Raw genomic sequence first — 16488 nt, 5'->3', positions numbered from 1 at the left:
GCCTTCCACAGAAGGGTCTCTCTTGCTTTGCCTCTGATATCTTTTTACTTGTTGCGACTTCTAGGGTTCACCAGGTCTTGGATGATATCAGGTGCTGAGGAAACACTGTGGAAGAGCATGAGAGGATAGAGACTGTGAGGGGTCTATCATCTAAAAAGTCAGCAGGCTGGTAGCAATGAGGGTTACAAGAAGAGACTGTAGCTGAGGAAGCATTCATTCTTTCATTTGACAAATATTCAGTTAGAGCCTTCCAGCTGGGTCTACTACATTTCTAGGACTGTGACACTTTCCTGATTGTCTTCTCTTACACAAAAATTATGGAGCCAGTGACAATTATTGGCACTTAGGAATGCACCCTTGAAAAAAAAACAAAGATCCTTGCCTGTGTATAATATAAATTCTAGCAGGAAGAGATAATTTTTTTAATGTACTAAATGAGCCAATTATGCTATGTGTTAGAAAGTGTTAAGTATCATGGGGAAAAAGAAGTTGAGCTTGATAAGGAGAACTTAGGCAGGAGAAAGAAAGTTGCAGTATTTAATAGGGTAATAGGGTAGTCAGATACTTATCTATCCTCAGATTCAATTTCAGGCTTGAAGCAAAATGTGAATCCTGCATAAGTTAAAAAATAAATCCTAAGATTAAAAAAATAAATCACTAAGAATGACTCAGATCATTGTCCCACCAAGTGAATAAATATTTGTTTGTTTTTAGGGATAGTGTACCTAAAAAACCATGAAAAATCTTAGCATCATTGAAGAATTTGTGCTTCTGGGATTGTCCAGTGACCCAGATATCCAGACCGTGCTCTTTGTTCTCTTCCTGGGGATTTACCTCCTGACCCTGATGGGGAACCTGATGATGATCCTGGTGATCAGGTCCGATTCCCACCTCCACACCCCCATGTACTTCTTCCTTGGACATTTGTCTTTCCTAGACATGTGCCACTCTTCAGTCACTGTGCCCAAGATGCTGAAGAATTTCCTGTCTCAGAAGAAAACCATCTCGGTGTGGGGCTGTATCACCCAGAGTTTCTTTTTCATTCTTTCTGGGGGTGCTGAGGGCTGCTTGCTCTCTGCTATGGCCTATGACCGCTATGCTGCCATCTGCCACCCTCTGCTCTACACTGTGGTCATGAATAGACCTCTCTGCACTGCAATGGTCAGTGCAGCATGGATGACGGGGTTTCTGAACTCACTAGTGAATAATCTTTGTATCCAGAGCTTAAAGTTCTGTGGTCCCAATATCATCTCCTACTTCAGTTGTGAACTGCCTTCACTCTTTCCTCTGTCCTGCAGTGATCCCATGGCTAACACCATCCTGCTGGCTGGGTCTACTGCATTTCTGGGACTTGTGACACTTCCCCTGATCCTCTTTTCTTACTCAAAAATCATGTTTGCTATCCTAAGTATCTCCTCCTCTGGGGCCCGAGGCAAAGCCTTCTCCACCTGCTCCTCCCACCTCACCGTGGTGCTCTTGTTCTATGGGACAGCTCTATTTAAAGCAGATATACAATGCATGCTTAACAGCCATGTCAGGCCCTTTTGAAAAAACAAGTTCAGGCTCAATTAGTTTTTACACCAAATGGCTTTCTCATGTACTCCTATATATCCTATCGCTTGCCATTTATTTACCACTCTCCTCTCACCCACTTCTCATACTTCTCTCTGTCACTAATAAGGCACACAACAGCCTTTTACTTCAGAGGCAGAGCGCTGCAACAGCATTTTGAAGCACAAGCAGCCTCAGGCCCCATCCCAGACTTGTGGCACAGCAGGCCCTGAGACTACATTTCCCCCAAGCCACTGCTCCGTCCCGGGTCTCAGATGGAGCACCCTTCCTTCCTAGGGGGCGCGCATGCTCTGAATGTCAGCACGATTGCCCCCACAACTGAAGTACAGTACTAAACAGGACAGGTTAGACCCACCCAGCCTTCAGAGTAGCAGAAAGGGGTGAGCAAGAAGATGGGAATTTTTGACTTTTAGTCCAGGCGCCCAGTCCTTCTCGAGTACCTGTTGCGGTAGCCCCGGGACCTCGCAGGGTCCCTCTGTCAAGTGCCCGTGGTCCCCTGAGGACTGGAGTTTGCTGCTTGCATCCCCTCGTGGCCTTAGGGCAAGAAGGAGCCAGAGCCCCAGGAAAGGGGCTTTGGCGAAACTACACAGAAATTATTTGTGCAGCTTGCATAATTTTAGTTCTAAGTGTAGTAGGTGAGGAGAAAAGTGTGAACAGGAGTGAGATGAGCAGTCAATTTCTTAGCCAAGGGTAAACACAACTGATGTTGCAGACCTGAAAAACCTGCCCCATTACCATGGCAACAACCCAGGGATTAAAATTTCTGGTTTATTTCATTCTCTAATCAACAAACACAGGTAGAGGTCCACCACATAAGATCTGGCCCTTGCTTTCCAGGAGACCATGTTAGGAGGACAGTAGGTCAATCGAGAAATATTTATTAAACTTCTACCGTGTAGGCAAAATACTAGGGGCAGAGGTAAAACAATAAATAAAATGCTGCCGTTGCTTTCAAGCAAGCTATTCCAAGACTGAAGTGATGATTGTTGTGATGTGTGCTGTGGGAACAAAACTCAAAGACTCCTATCCCAGACTGTTGAAATGCAGGGGGAGAGAGTCAAGAAAATCAGCCCAGGAAAATAATAATATGGGTGCAAAATAAGTATACTAATGAGGCACAAAATGCTTGGACTTTAAAGCAGAAGCAAAAGGTTATATTATATTGAGGGAATCAGGACAATTTGATGAAGAGGTGTATTTTGAGATTGGTCTCAGAATAGGGGAGGGTTTATGATTTCCACATGTGGAAATGAGAAAGAGGATATTAAGAGCTAAGGAAAAGAGTACTGTATTTGCTTTCTTAAGCTATAACAACACTGTCTGTAAAGTACTAAGTGCTCTAGAAATATTAGCCTATTTATTCCTCATAATATCCACATTTTATGGATGAAATTGAGAGAAGTTAGTTGCCCAAGGTCACACAGCAAATAAGTCACAGAGATTCAACCCCAAGTTTGCCTGACTCCAAAATCCATGTTTTAGTCATTACAGTAGTGCAAGCCAGGCTTTGAGGGTAATGGCAACTCTGCCTTGCTGTCCTCCAGTGTTGAAGGAACAGCTACAATTTAAGCACTTAAGTACTGGACTCAGTCAATATTGTTAAAAAGCACCAAGCAAGCAGACAAATCAGAAAACAGGAAGAAGAAATAAAATTGGTCAGTGTGGATAAGAATATTTTTATTGTCTAATACTTGGAAGAGTTCTAGGTATTTGAGGATATCAGTAACCAAGGTACTTTCTAAGGCAAATTATTCTTTGACCATGTAAATGTCCCTCACAGTTGACCCACTGATAATCAATACTTACTTTGATTGAAGAGGCCCTTCATGTGAGGAAAGGGACCCTGAAGGAAGGTAACCAGAGGAACAATTTATTTCTGAAGGTAGTAAACATCAACAGAGTAACCACAAAATGGTGGTCCGTGAGACAGACAATTATGAAAGCAAAAGATGGTGCAATTTCAGGCCAAATAAATGGTGCAGAATGCTTTCAGGGTATAACAAGTGTTAATACAGGAGATAAAGTTTGTAAATAGCGTTAAACATTTAAGGGAATTTAATTTGCCAAATTTATAAGCTAAATGAGAACTAAATCTAAAAAGAAAGAAGCATAAACTTTTACAACAAAATCTTGGTTGAATTTAAAGTTTATATCTTATACTTTTCAAAATTAAAATACAAATCACTGTGTTACCCCTCCCAAATACACACACATACAAGCGCTCCTCAGACATTACAACCTACTAACACTAGGTGTGCAATAGGTGACGAGAAAATTCTACATCTCCCTATCTCCCAAGGGCTTTTTGTCCTTACTATGTAATGTCATTACTGAGATTGAAATATGAATTATATTAATTCAACATGAATTAAATAATTAATGTAATTATCAAGGATTATATAACTTAACATGACGAGGCAAGTGTAGAGGACAATATGAACTTGTACTTCATGGACCCCGGTGGGCACAACCCTTGTGAAGACATAGAACTTTGCCACTCACTCTAGAAATCCCTTCTATTAGCCCTGTGCCAGTCATAATCCTCTCTTCCTCCATATGTAACGACTATTCTGACTTTTATAGTAATCACTCCTTGCTTTTTCAAAATATACTTTTATCACTGAAATGTGTATTACTAGTCATATAGTTTAGTCTTGTCCAATTAAAAAATGTTTGATGTCTTTTAAGTCTCTTTTAATCTATAGACTTGTCTTTTATATCTTTTCCTCACTTTATATGCTGACAGCCTCAGCCTGTTTGCCCTGCAGAGTTTCCCACAATCTAGATTTTGCTGCTTGCATACTCATGGCTAATTCCACACGTTCCTTTATCTTTTATATTTTCTGCAAATTAGCAGCTGATTCCAGAGACTATATCAGACTCAGGTTTGATCTAAATATTAAAGATATATGTGGTGTATGGCAAGACTATAGGAGGCAAGTGATATCTAGTAATCTCTGTGATGTTGGCAGCCATTGATACTTCATGTACATATCTCTTAATTTATTGGGAGTTGCAAAACAGTGATTTTTTTTCCATGTGTTTTTTGGAATCCTTTTACATAAAGAGACACTTCATCTATTTCATCTACTATTTTGTTATACAGTGGTACAGTTCATATGGGAAAGGCCAGATAAATGCTTGATCCTTTTATTTACCAGTGTTTCAGACAACAGATTGGTTTCCTATTATCTTCTGTGAAGGACCAATTCTTTTCTTTTTGAAATGTCATTAGGAACTCATGAATTTAAACATATTTGATAGGTCTCAATCTATGATATTTCTTATCCTTATTAATGCTCAAATTATCCCTTCCTTGGCTAGTGGAACATCTTCAAGTTGGCTCCTGAGTCCTTTTGATATAAACCTAATAGTCTTTGAGAGCTTCATAACTATCTAGTGTGCCAAGATGTTCCAAGCTTATCTTGTACATTTCCTGCTCTAGACTTGGAATTGGTCAACCCTCTAAGAAGCCCTGGTTTCTTCTAATGTGAAATGATATTTTAAGACCACAATATAGATGCTAGGAGTGCTCATTGCTACTGTTTTTTTTCTTTTGCACATTGTTTTTAGGCATTTTTGGTGGACATAGCAGTTACAGATATACATATACATATTAAAATCCTTATGAGTTCATACTGATATTTCTAATTCAAATTCAAGACTACAGAGTTTTTAACTTAATTTTTTTGGTATTACATCTGTATCTCCTTTCTTCTACATTAATAATCCTGATGATTATTAAGGATAAAGAGATGATAGATTTAGAATATGTCATAATAATCCACTTGTTTTATTCCACATCAACACAGTCTCAGAATAACAATACCAAGACTACCACCATAATGATTACTGAAAACACTAGACATTTTGGGCATACACTGTCAGCTTAGTTTTGCCTGTTTTGAACCTCATATATATGGAATGATACAGTATGTATTCATCTCTCTTTTTTCACTCTACATAATATCTGTGAGAGTCACATTAATAAGAGCTTTTCCCCAATAGTTATGTAATATTCCATTATATAATTAATTAAAAATGAATAATTATTTAGAAAAATTTATCTGGTTCAAGTGCAGTGACCATTTATCACACATGATAGAGGTTCAAGAATCTGGCCTCGGAGACCACACAGTTTGTGCGCCGACTCTTTGAATTGAGCTCCAAATCTCAAGCAGTGTGTTGATACAAACTGAACTTCGTTTTCACTTCTCATTCCTATTTCATCTCTGGGATAAAGTTAAAAGAAACAGAGATATCGATGGAATTATCCTATAGCCTCAAGCCCTGGTCAAGCCAATTATGATCTAGTACAAGCTTCCATAACCCTATGTCCGTGCTGAGCCTATAGGAAGCCATACCTTTGGAGAATCATACAGATTTCGAGGAAGAACCTTGAAAATCAACCATTTCTGTGGTGTTAAGCCTGTGGTCTCCAAACCTCTAGGAGTTCATAAACAATTTTCAACATTTCAAATGTTCTAAGAGAAATCACATAGCTACTTAAGTCTGTGGATGCTAAATAAAATCCTATTTCCTTGCTTTTGGCTGACATATCAACTTAGGGTGACAACCCATGGTTATCTTATGCTCATCAGAAACAAAAATGTCTTGAATTAATAAGAAATAGGAAACAGTTTCTTAATAAATACACCACTTTACAAGACAAAATCTTGAAGCATGCGATCCAAGAAGGAAAAATAGTAACAAATTAGGGTTCTTGATGGTCTAACTGCTGTAGCCCAAGCTGCCCATGTTGAGGATACCTAGGCTTGAAGAGGTGAAATGATCTGCCCAAAGATACACTCCTAGGGAATACAGTTAGCAAAGGTACTTGAAATTTCTTTTATCGTGTTAAAATACACATTACAAAAAATTTACCATCATAACCATTTTTAAGCGTACAGTTGAGGGGTATTACATATGTTCACATTGTTGTGCAGCCATCACCACTATCCATCTCTTTTCATCCTGTAAAACTGAAACTCTATACCTATTAAATAGTAACTCCCCATTTTCCCCTCCCGCTCACCCCTGGCACCACCATTCTACTTTCTGTCTGTATGATTTTGACTACTCTAAGTACTCATACAAGTGGAATCAGATAGTATTTATCTTTTTAGACTGGCTTATTTCACTTAGCATAATGGTCCCTAGGTTCATCCATGTTGTAACATATTGCAGAATTGTCTTCCTGTTTAAGGCTGAATAATATTCACTGTATGTATGTACCACATTTTGCTTATCCATTCATCCATCAATGGACACTTGGGTTGCTTCCATGTTTTAGCCATAGTGAATAATGCTGCTATGAACATGGCTATACAAATATCTCTGAGACCTTGCTTTCAATTCTTTTGGGTATATACCCATAAGTGGAATTGCTGGACCTATTTCTAATTTTTTTGAGGAACTGCCATACTGCTTTCCACAGTGGCTGTACCATTTTACATTCCCATCAGCAGTGCACAAGTGTTCTAATTGCTCCATATTCTTGCCAACACATGTTGTTTGCTTTTTTTTTTAAATAGTAGCCATTCTAATGGGTGTGAAGTGGCATCTCACTGTAGTTTTGATTTTCATTTTCTTAATGATTAGTGATGTTGAGCATCTTTTCATGTGCTTATTGGCCATTCATATACCTTCTTTGGAAAAATGTCTATTCAAGTCCTTTGCCTATTTTTGAATTGGTCCATTTGGTTTTTTGTTGTTAAGTTTTAGGTGTTCTCTATATATTCTGGATGTTAATCCCTTATCAGATAAATGATTTGCAAATATTTTCTCCCATTTTGTGGGTTGCTGTTTTACTCTATAGATGGTGTCTTTTGATGTACAAAATTTTAAAATTTTCATGAAGTCCAATTTGTCTATTTTTTCTTTTGTTACCTGTGCATTTGGTTTCATATCCAAGAAATCATTATCAAGTCCAATGTTGTGAAGGTGTTGTCCTGTTTTCATCTAAGAGTTTTATTTGTTTTATGCCTTACATTTAGGTCCTTGATCCATTTTGAGTTACTCTTTGTATATGGTGTTAGGTGAGGGTCTACCTTCATTCTTTTGCATGTGGATATCCCTTTTCCCCAGTACCATTTGTTGAAAAGACTATCCTTTCTCTGTTGAATAGTCTTGGCACCCTTGTCAAAAATCACTTGACTGTATATGCCAGGGTTTATTTCTGGGCTCTCTATTCTGTCCCATTGGTCTATATGTCTCTCTTTATGAGCAAAGGTATTTTTAACCATAGGACAATAGTGTTCTATGCCTGCTTATTCTTTAGATCAAAGAAGAATGTGAAGCTGGTGGCCAGCGTGAGGGTGAAGCAGTGTGTTTTTGTAAACTTCAGTAGCCTTCTCTGAGAATAAGTAATCTCAGTCATTATCCTCAGCTAAGATTCCTTCCCTTTAAGAGAAATATTAATGCCTATCTATTACAGTTTTGATAAGAATTGCATGTAAAATAAATTACTCATTTACCACAATTCCTGAACTTCAGTAAATTCTACTTATTAGATATGCTAGGCCAGTGGTTCTAAAATGTGGTCCCCAGAGCCGCAGCAACAGCGTCAGCTGGGAATTCATTAAAAATGCAAATTCTTAAGACATACAGATGGCCAACAGGTAACCTTTTAGGCAATGAAAGATGCTGAATATCACTAATGCAATGGGAAATGCAGGGAAATGCAAATCAAATGAGATTATCACCTCACACCTGTTAGAATGACTATTATCAAAAGACAAGAAATAACAAGTTTTGGTGAGGGTGTGGAGAAAAGAGAACTCTTGTACACTGTTGGTGGGAATGTAAATTGGTGCAACCACTATGGAAAATAGTATGGAGGTTCCTCAAAAAACTAAAAGTAGAATTACCATATGAGCCAGCAATTCCACTTCTGGGTATTTATCCCAATAAAATGAAAACAGTAACTTGAAAAGATACCTGCACCCCTATGTTCACTGCAGCATTATTTATGATAGCCAAGACATGGAAACAGCCTAAGTATCCACTGATGGATAAAAGGATAAAAAAAAAAGTGAAACACACACATACACACAGAGGAATATTTTTCAGCCATAAAAAGAATGAGATCTTGCCATTTGCAACAACATGGATGAACCTTGACAGCATTCTGCTAAGTGAAATAAGTCAAATACTGTACGATTTCACTTATCTGTGGAATCCAAAAAACAAAAATGCACAGACACAGAGAACAGTCTGTCGGTTCCCAGAGGTAGGAGTTGAGGGTGGATGGGTGAAATGGGTGAGGGGGGTCAGAAGGTACAAACTTCCCGTTATAAAATAAGTCCTGGATGTAACGTACGGCATGGTGACTATAGTCAACAATACTGTCTTGCATATTTGAAAGTTGCTAAGAGAGCAGGTCTTAAAAGTTCTCATCACAAGAAAAAGAATGTTGTAGCTACGTATAGTGACATGTTAACTAGTCTTAAGGTGGTGATCACTTTGCAATATATACAAATATCGAATCATTGTGTTGTAATCTGAAACTAATATAATGTTATGTGTTAATTACACAAAAACAAAGAAATACAAATTCTGGGGCCTTACCCTAAACCTACTAAATCAGAAATTTTGGGGGTAGGGCCCAGCAATATGCTGTTTTTAAACAAGCCCTGCCGGTGATTCTAATATGCATAAAGTTTGAGAATTAAGTCCCAGCATTACAAAAGCAAAAACTGAAATTCTCCTGAAGACATTTGTATTTACAAGTACGTTGTCATGTTTATCATTTACACATTTTTAAAGGCATAAACTAACAGCAACACCTGGGGTTAATTTTAATCCCATAGCTGGCCAAAACCTCGCTGATGGGCAGGAGAACGAGGTGAAGAGAAGGCCTGCGAGCTCAAGGCCACTGCGCTCGCCACCCGGGAGCCGTGGTGGGAACGACCATCAGAACACTGAGGACACACATGCAGGCGCTCGGGAAGGGAAAAGGTATTTCGTTAGTCGTTCAGAATCTCTGCGCCCCGCGCTGGAGAAAGGAGGTCTCGCGGCTCTGCCCCTGCCACTCTTTCCGAGGAAGTGGCCTGTTTCCCGCTCGCTGCCCCACCTAGCTCCGCGGTTAGCGACTCTTCCTCACCTCAGATTCCTCAGCCGTCCGCTGGGCCGGCGCGCTCCTCTCCCCAGCCTCGCAGACGCAACCTTCCCTCTGGGTGCTCCTTTCGCTCTCTGGCCCCTGGCCTGACCCTAACAGACACCTTTCGCCCCTTGACAATTATTTGTCTGTGTTCGCTCTGCTTATTCCTCGTGCGCTCCCCGTGAGCCCTAACCGATTCCCTCCCTCGCCCGCCACGGGGCCTCGAGGAGCCGGCGCCCTCCTGCCTGGGTAAAGGGCGGGAAGGCAGCAGGGGCGGGGCCAGGGGAACAGCTGCTCTCATTGGCCAACGACTGCTTTCCCCGCCCCACCGCGGGGCTCCTGGGAGCAGAGTTCGAGGTGTTTTTTGTCTTTTTAATTCCCTCTTCGCGCGAAGCACCACCCCAATTACTGGGCTTCGCTGCTGCCCGGCGCGTGGTTTCCTGTTGGTCAAGGCCCCCTCGGGACCTTCCCCTGCGGGCGGGGCAGCTCTGGGAGGCTGTGCCCTCTCTCTCAAGGAGATTCCGGGTGTGCCATCATTTTAGTTTGCACTCCTCTGGCCTCCTGAGGGCTCCCCAACTCCTGGGCGGGCCTTCTGTGTTCATCAGTCATAGGTCTTTCTGTTTGAGCCCTCACTTCTGGAGGTGGGAAATGTTAAGAATTTTTCAAAAACGGTTTTTAGAATAGCCAGAAATCGAGGTTTTCTGAAGATAAATGTTCTCCAGGCAGGCAAGAGGCAGAAGGAGACCCGTTACGTGATCAGTGCGGGTAAAGTGAACAGAAGGAAGGTAGAATAAGCAGGGGAAGTGTGCCCACTTCATTTTCTTCGGGAAAATTTCTCTTTATTTTATAGATTGAAAAGCCTCTACTCGGTTGTGACTACTGGAGGAGCAATCCTCCTTGGAGTCTTAACTTATTTGGGGATTCACACCCTACCCTCAATTTTCCCTTTCTAAAAACGGTCTAATTTCTTTAAAGTTTTGCTTTCATTTTTAAGGCTTTTGCTTCTTTACGAGTACTCACACTTTATTTTCTTTTGTCTGTAGTGCTTTTTGTATTTTCCACATTTTTTTACAATGCACTTATAGTAATGAGTTAGAAAAATAGGATATAAATATTATTTCAAAATAAAAATGACTGTTGACGTTCAGAGGCTCAACACGGCAGAATTAGTTTATCTAACATATTGCCTTCTTCAACCTTATCCAACTACAGACACTGCTGTTATTATCGGCATATGACAGAGACTTTGTTCCTGTATCTTATGGAACTTAAGGCGACTGGATCATGGAGAAAGGACCCGTTTAGGTGAGGAGCATATGAAGAATGGCCAGATAAAAGCAACAAGTGGATTAGGAGAAGGAGCAGCTGTATGTGAAAGTTTGTCAAGTGCCAAAAGAATAGTTCTCAACAAACTAGGCGCTTTACCTGTAGTCTGGTCCTTTTCTTCTGGAAAGTCATGTTTTAGGATTCTAAAATATGGGATGAAGGAGGTTTTACTCTCTTCTGGATAACTAAGGCCTTTGGATACTAATCCTGAAATCTTACTTTTTTGCTAATGTTTAAAAGTACTTTCTTGTCTCTAAAGCTTGATAAAGGCCCTAGGGGTTTTTTTTCCCCCCATTGGTTTAAAAAAATAAGTATAAAATATAACTTTTATTTATTCTTTTGATGGTTGAAGGAGGCAACATGTCAGAAAGTGGGACAGGAACTGTGCAGGGGAAGGTTTCCAAAGTATCCAATAAGGGAAATGGAAATGAGTGGCAAAGAAAGAGCATCGATTTTTCTGAAATCTAAGAAAGGTGGAAGCTGATAGGTCATCAGGAATCCAGTGTAAGAGGGAAAACTTGCCAAATATTTTAGCATAGTGAAAACTTTGGGTTGATTTTAAGTTGGAGTTATCCCTTGAGGTGTTGGATCATCACACCTGTTATGTTAGACGGTTGTTGGGGGGCAAAGCTGCTTCTGGTGGTGGTACAGTGGGGACTGAAATATGTGGGATTTGTTTCCAGCACTGCTGTCATTTCATGGCAGTTTGTGCTAGATAAATGTTTATCCAGCACAGTATATGCATAGTCGAATTCTGTGTTTTTAAGAGTATAACTTCTGAATCAATTTAAGTGCTTTGTAAAGTTGGCTGTTTAATCTGTTAAGTTTGTAGTTAGCTTGTGGTTGTAGTATTGGTAAATAATCCAGATTTCTAGCCTAGGTGCATAGGTCCATGGATTTATTTCTTTTAGGATTTGTAGAGAAGATTGCACATCTTTTTGGAATATTTGTGTATATTAATGTCAAAGGAAACTTTTAAATATAATACTTAGATATAAAAATAATTTTAGACCTCTTGTATATATTGATATATACAACCTGTCCCCAGGAGGTGGGGAGGTGGCAAGAGGCAGGACTGTGCATCTGCTTCCAGGCTTCCAGCATGTGCTTCGTTGTCCTATACAACTTCACTTACAAAGGACAAACTCAAAAATGAAATTGTTAAGAATTTTAAGATGGGAACCTCCATATTAACCCTCAAGCATGGAGCCCTGTGTGACTGCACCATCACATGCTGGTGAAGCTGGCCCTGGTAATTCCATTAAAGGAATTTTCTCCAATGTAGAAGACAAGGGATACACATTTCTTGTGTATTCCTGTTGTGTAATTTATCTTGTGCAAAATGAAAGGCTCATTCACATTGGTGACATTCAGAGTGTTTCTACCTGGTGTGATTGCTCATCAGTTACATAAGGATAGAGAAATTGCCCTCTGCTCATTGGTTACATTCATAAGATTTCTGACCCATGTGAATTCTCTTATGTTGTCTAAGGGATGACAGATCAATAAATGCTTTCAACACTCATTGCATTCATAGGGATTCTCTCCACTGAGTGCTCTCTTATGCACAGTAAGCGAAGAACACGGTGGAAGGATTTTCTATAAAGGTTACATTCATAGAGCATTTCTTTAGTGTGATTTGTTGTATGTTTCCTAAGGGATGAAGTAACACTGAGGGCTTTCCCACAGTCACTTGATTCCCTTTTGTATTCTGTTGTACACAGTAAGGGAAAAGCTACTCCTGAAAGATTTTCCATGTGGATTACAGTTATAGGGTTTTCTCCAGTGTAAGTCCTCATGCATATGTCAAATGTGAGTACTTTCTGAGGATTGTTCCACAATCATGGCATTCATAGGGTTTCTTCCCAGTGTGAATTCTTATGTGTGCACTGATGGTAGAATTGACATGGAAAGCCTTTCTGTATCGATTACATTATAGGGCTCTTCCCCAGTTTGAATTCTCCTGTGCCCTCTAAGGACAGGTCTAATGCTGGAGACTTGAAAACACTACTTATGCTCATAATGTTTTACTCTAGTGTGAATTCTCCTATATATCCTAAGGGATGAGACCTACCAAAGGCTTTCCTGTGGTCCTTACATTCGTAGGGTTTCTTTCCATTGTGTACTCATACATACATCAGAAGTTAAGAGCAGCTCTGAAACATTTTCCACATTAATTACAACAGAGCACTTCTCATCAGTATGAATTTTCTTGTGTTGAGTAAAGTTAGATCTTGCACTGATTATATTCATTGAGTTTTTCTCTAAGATGATTTCTCTCCATTTTTACACAATTAAATGACTTTTACCTGAAAAATATCCTGCTTAAGATTTGACCCTTTGGTTTTAAGTAAAACCTACAAATCTAGACAGGTACTTGGAGAATTTTATCCTTCTCTATCATCAACTCTTCCTCCTCCTCCAACCAGAAGATCAAACTGGGTTTGCTGATATCATGCCCAAATGATGCTATTTCTCTAGTTCTTGCTCATCTTATTCTATGCTGTTTTCACTGAGAAAAGTCTAGTAAATCCTACTTCTTCTAGGTGAACTCCACAGCTGTATCTTTGAAGCTCACCCAAGTCCTGTGACCAGCTTGTCAGCAGCCCAGCAGTCAACCCGTCTTTCCTTGCATTTCCCCTCTGGTGTCAGGGAAGCTCCAGAGCAGGCCAAGAATGAATTGAGGACAGATACACAACTTGCCATCCTGTGAGTCTGACTGTAAATTTTCTTGAGATACAGAGCAGTGGGAACTCAAGGAAACCCCTCTCTTTGCTCTCACAGTCCATGTCGGGCAGGGATGTTAGACCCCTTAGGCATCTTCCCACTGGACTGTGACTTGTCAGGTGAAGGTCTGAAGGTCTTCTTCAAAAGATTAAGGTCTCCTCCAGTGCCTTGTCCCACAGCATTCCAGAGGTCTGCCCTTTCCCTCTCTCTGGGATTGCCCTCCTTACACAGGGGCTGCCTTGAGACCTGGGGCCTGAGTGAGGCCAAGAAAATCCTCGAAGGTGGGAGGCATATCTCGCCCAATGCCCGTATTATTTCTGTTTGTCTCCATTACTCACATTTTGATCATCAGAGACATTCTCAAGAGCAGTGATTCTCAAACTTTTTGCACCTATGACCTCTTTACATTTTTAAAAATTATTGAAGTGCTTCTAAGAAAGCTTTTGTTACGTGGTGTGTGTGTGTGTGTAGGTATGTGTAAACATGTATGTATGTCTGTATATGTATGTATATCAATATATTAACATAAATAACAGATTTTATGAAAAATAGTTTCCTAAAACAAAAATAATTGGGTGAGAAGAGTGGCATTATTTCTCATTTATGTCTTGTTTAACAAGAGGCAGCTGGATTTTCATATCTGCTTTTTCATTCAATCTGTTATAACATGTTGCCATGTTTAAAGTATATGAAGAAAACTCAGGCTCACACAGATAATGTAGCTGAAAAGGGAGAAATATTTTAATAGCCTTTCAGATAATTGTGGATATTCTTTGATAATATACTTAAATTCTACGAGTGGTAGTTTCATAAAGGTTAGTTACAATGTGAAATCTGAAACCTTATCAATGAGCTTTTCATACTCCGTTACATTAAAAACCATTGGTCTCTTTTGTCCTTTGAATGAATCTTCTACCCATTCATAATTTTGTAAACTTACATTGTGACATTGCAGTGCATTGGCCATTTGGGAAGTATTAGTTCACTGAGCTAGGCAGATGTTCCAAATACTGACACATTTCACTATACAATATGCAAAAATCACAATTATTAATATCACCACTGATCTCAACAGAAAGCGTGGGGAGGATGTCAAACTTGTTTTAGCTGATACGGGTCTTCCAAAATTTTATTTGTTGCTTGAAAGCCTGACTTTTATCATTGGCAATAAATACTGTCAGTTCTTTTATTTGAAATGTTAGTGAGTCACTTTGTTCATTTTTGAGAATGTGTTTGCCAAATACCCAATTTTGAATAACCATCGTTTGTGTCTCAGTTGTTCTTTCAAATGAAAATGCTATTTCATGAAAAAGTTTGTAGCTCAAACGATTGCAGAAGAGCTTTCCCTTGAGACAACCACGAAACTTCATTGCACAGCAGAAGTGCATTGAGTATACTTTCCATTTTGCCACACAGAATATTAAAAAGAAGGGTACTCAGGGGTTCAGATTTAATAAAATTATAATTTTTATTGTTTCATCAAAGATATTTAAAATAAAACTTGCTTTCTTTCCCTTCCTTTCTATGAATGTGTGGTGGTAAAGAATATAGTGTCTTCTAGCACAGTTTGGTGCCACTGCCTTGATTCATGCTAAGAGGTCAGCACTTCTACCCATTGTTGGTTTTGCACTATTGCAGTAAATGTCAACACAGGTAAATAATGTCTACGCATTATTATGAGAAGTTTTGACCTCCTGGTATTCTCCTGAAAATCTTGGCTCCCCCAGGAGTATAAGGGCTACATTTTGAGAATCACTGCCCTAGAGAATAGTAAGGTCTTTTCTTTTTCTCTCTAATCCTTCTCATGCAGAGAAGGTAGTAAACTTTAGTGGGTTATTCATTATCTCCTTTTTTGGGTGTACAATTCCTCATCCGGTTATATCCAAACACCATATTCAATTTGCAACACACAGAAGAGATTTTAGAAGCTATCTGGACCAATAACTAGTCATTTAAAAATATTCCACTGACTTCTGGCCTAAATGCTATTGTTTGAATCTTTGCTCACCTATATATAATGTCTTGTATTTCTGTCTGCTTTCAAGTTTTTTTCTTTATCTTTTGGTTTTAAGCAGTTTGATTATGATGTGTCTGACTGTGGTTTTAAGTTTATTCATTTGGATTTTTCTGTGCTGGTTGGATGTGTAAATTTATGCCTTTCACCAAATTTTGGAAGTTTTCAACCATTATTTCTTCAACTATCTATATTTTTTCTGCTGTAATCTCTTTCTCCTCTCCCTCTGGGACTTATGTCACATGAATATTGGTCCTTTTGATATGTCCTACATGTTTTTAAGTCTATTTTCAATTCTTTTCACTCTTTTTTCCTTCTCTTGTTTATATTGAATACTTTTTATCTTCAAGTTCAGTGACTCTTTCTTGTCATTTCCTTTCTGCTATGAGTCCCTACAGTGAATTTTTAAATTTCTGTTATTGAATTTTCAATTCTAAAATTTATTTAGTTTGTTTTTTTATAATTCCAATTTATTTACTGAGAAGTTCTGTCTTTCCATTCATTTCAACAGTCCTGACTTCTTGGAGCATGGTTATAATAGCTGCTTTAAATCTTTGTCTGATAATTCTGACATTTAGTCATCTTGGGATTGGCATCTATTGTTTGCCTTTTCTTTTGGGAGTTGTTTAGGTTTTTCACTTAGTATGTGGAGTAATTTTGGATCATATCCTGGACATTTTGAATATTATCTTATGTGACTCTGAGTCCTGTTTAAATCTTTTGGAGAATGTTGATTTATCTTTTTCAC

General features: G+C 39.1%; 1 protein-coding gene across 1 annotated transcript; it reads left to right on the top strand.

Moving 5' to 3' along the window:
• Window positions 1–735: 735 nt before the first annotated feature.
• On the top strand, window positions 736–9781 carry LOC124227970 (olfactory receptor 8S1-like). The gene is made up of 2 exons (XM_046642154.1): window positions 736–1516; window positions 9384–9781. Exons 1-2 carry the CDS (start codon window positions 736–738, stop codon window positions 9779–9781), a joined length of 1179 nt encoding a protein of 392 aa, XP_046498110.1.
• Window positions 9782–16488: the final 6707 nt, after the last annotated feature.

This window comes from Equus quagga, chromosome 1 (genome assembly GCF_021613505.1).
Source record: "Equus quagga isolate Etosha38 chromosome 1, UCLA_HA_Equagga_1.0, whole genome shotgun sequence".
NCBI classification, from domain to species: Eukaryota; Metazoa; Chordata; class Mammalia; order Perissodactyla; family Equidae; genus Equus; species Equus quagga.
Note: the sequence above shows the minus strand (reverse complement) of the source record. Positions and strands in the feature narration are given on the sequence as shown.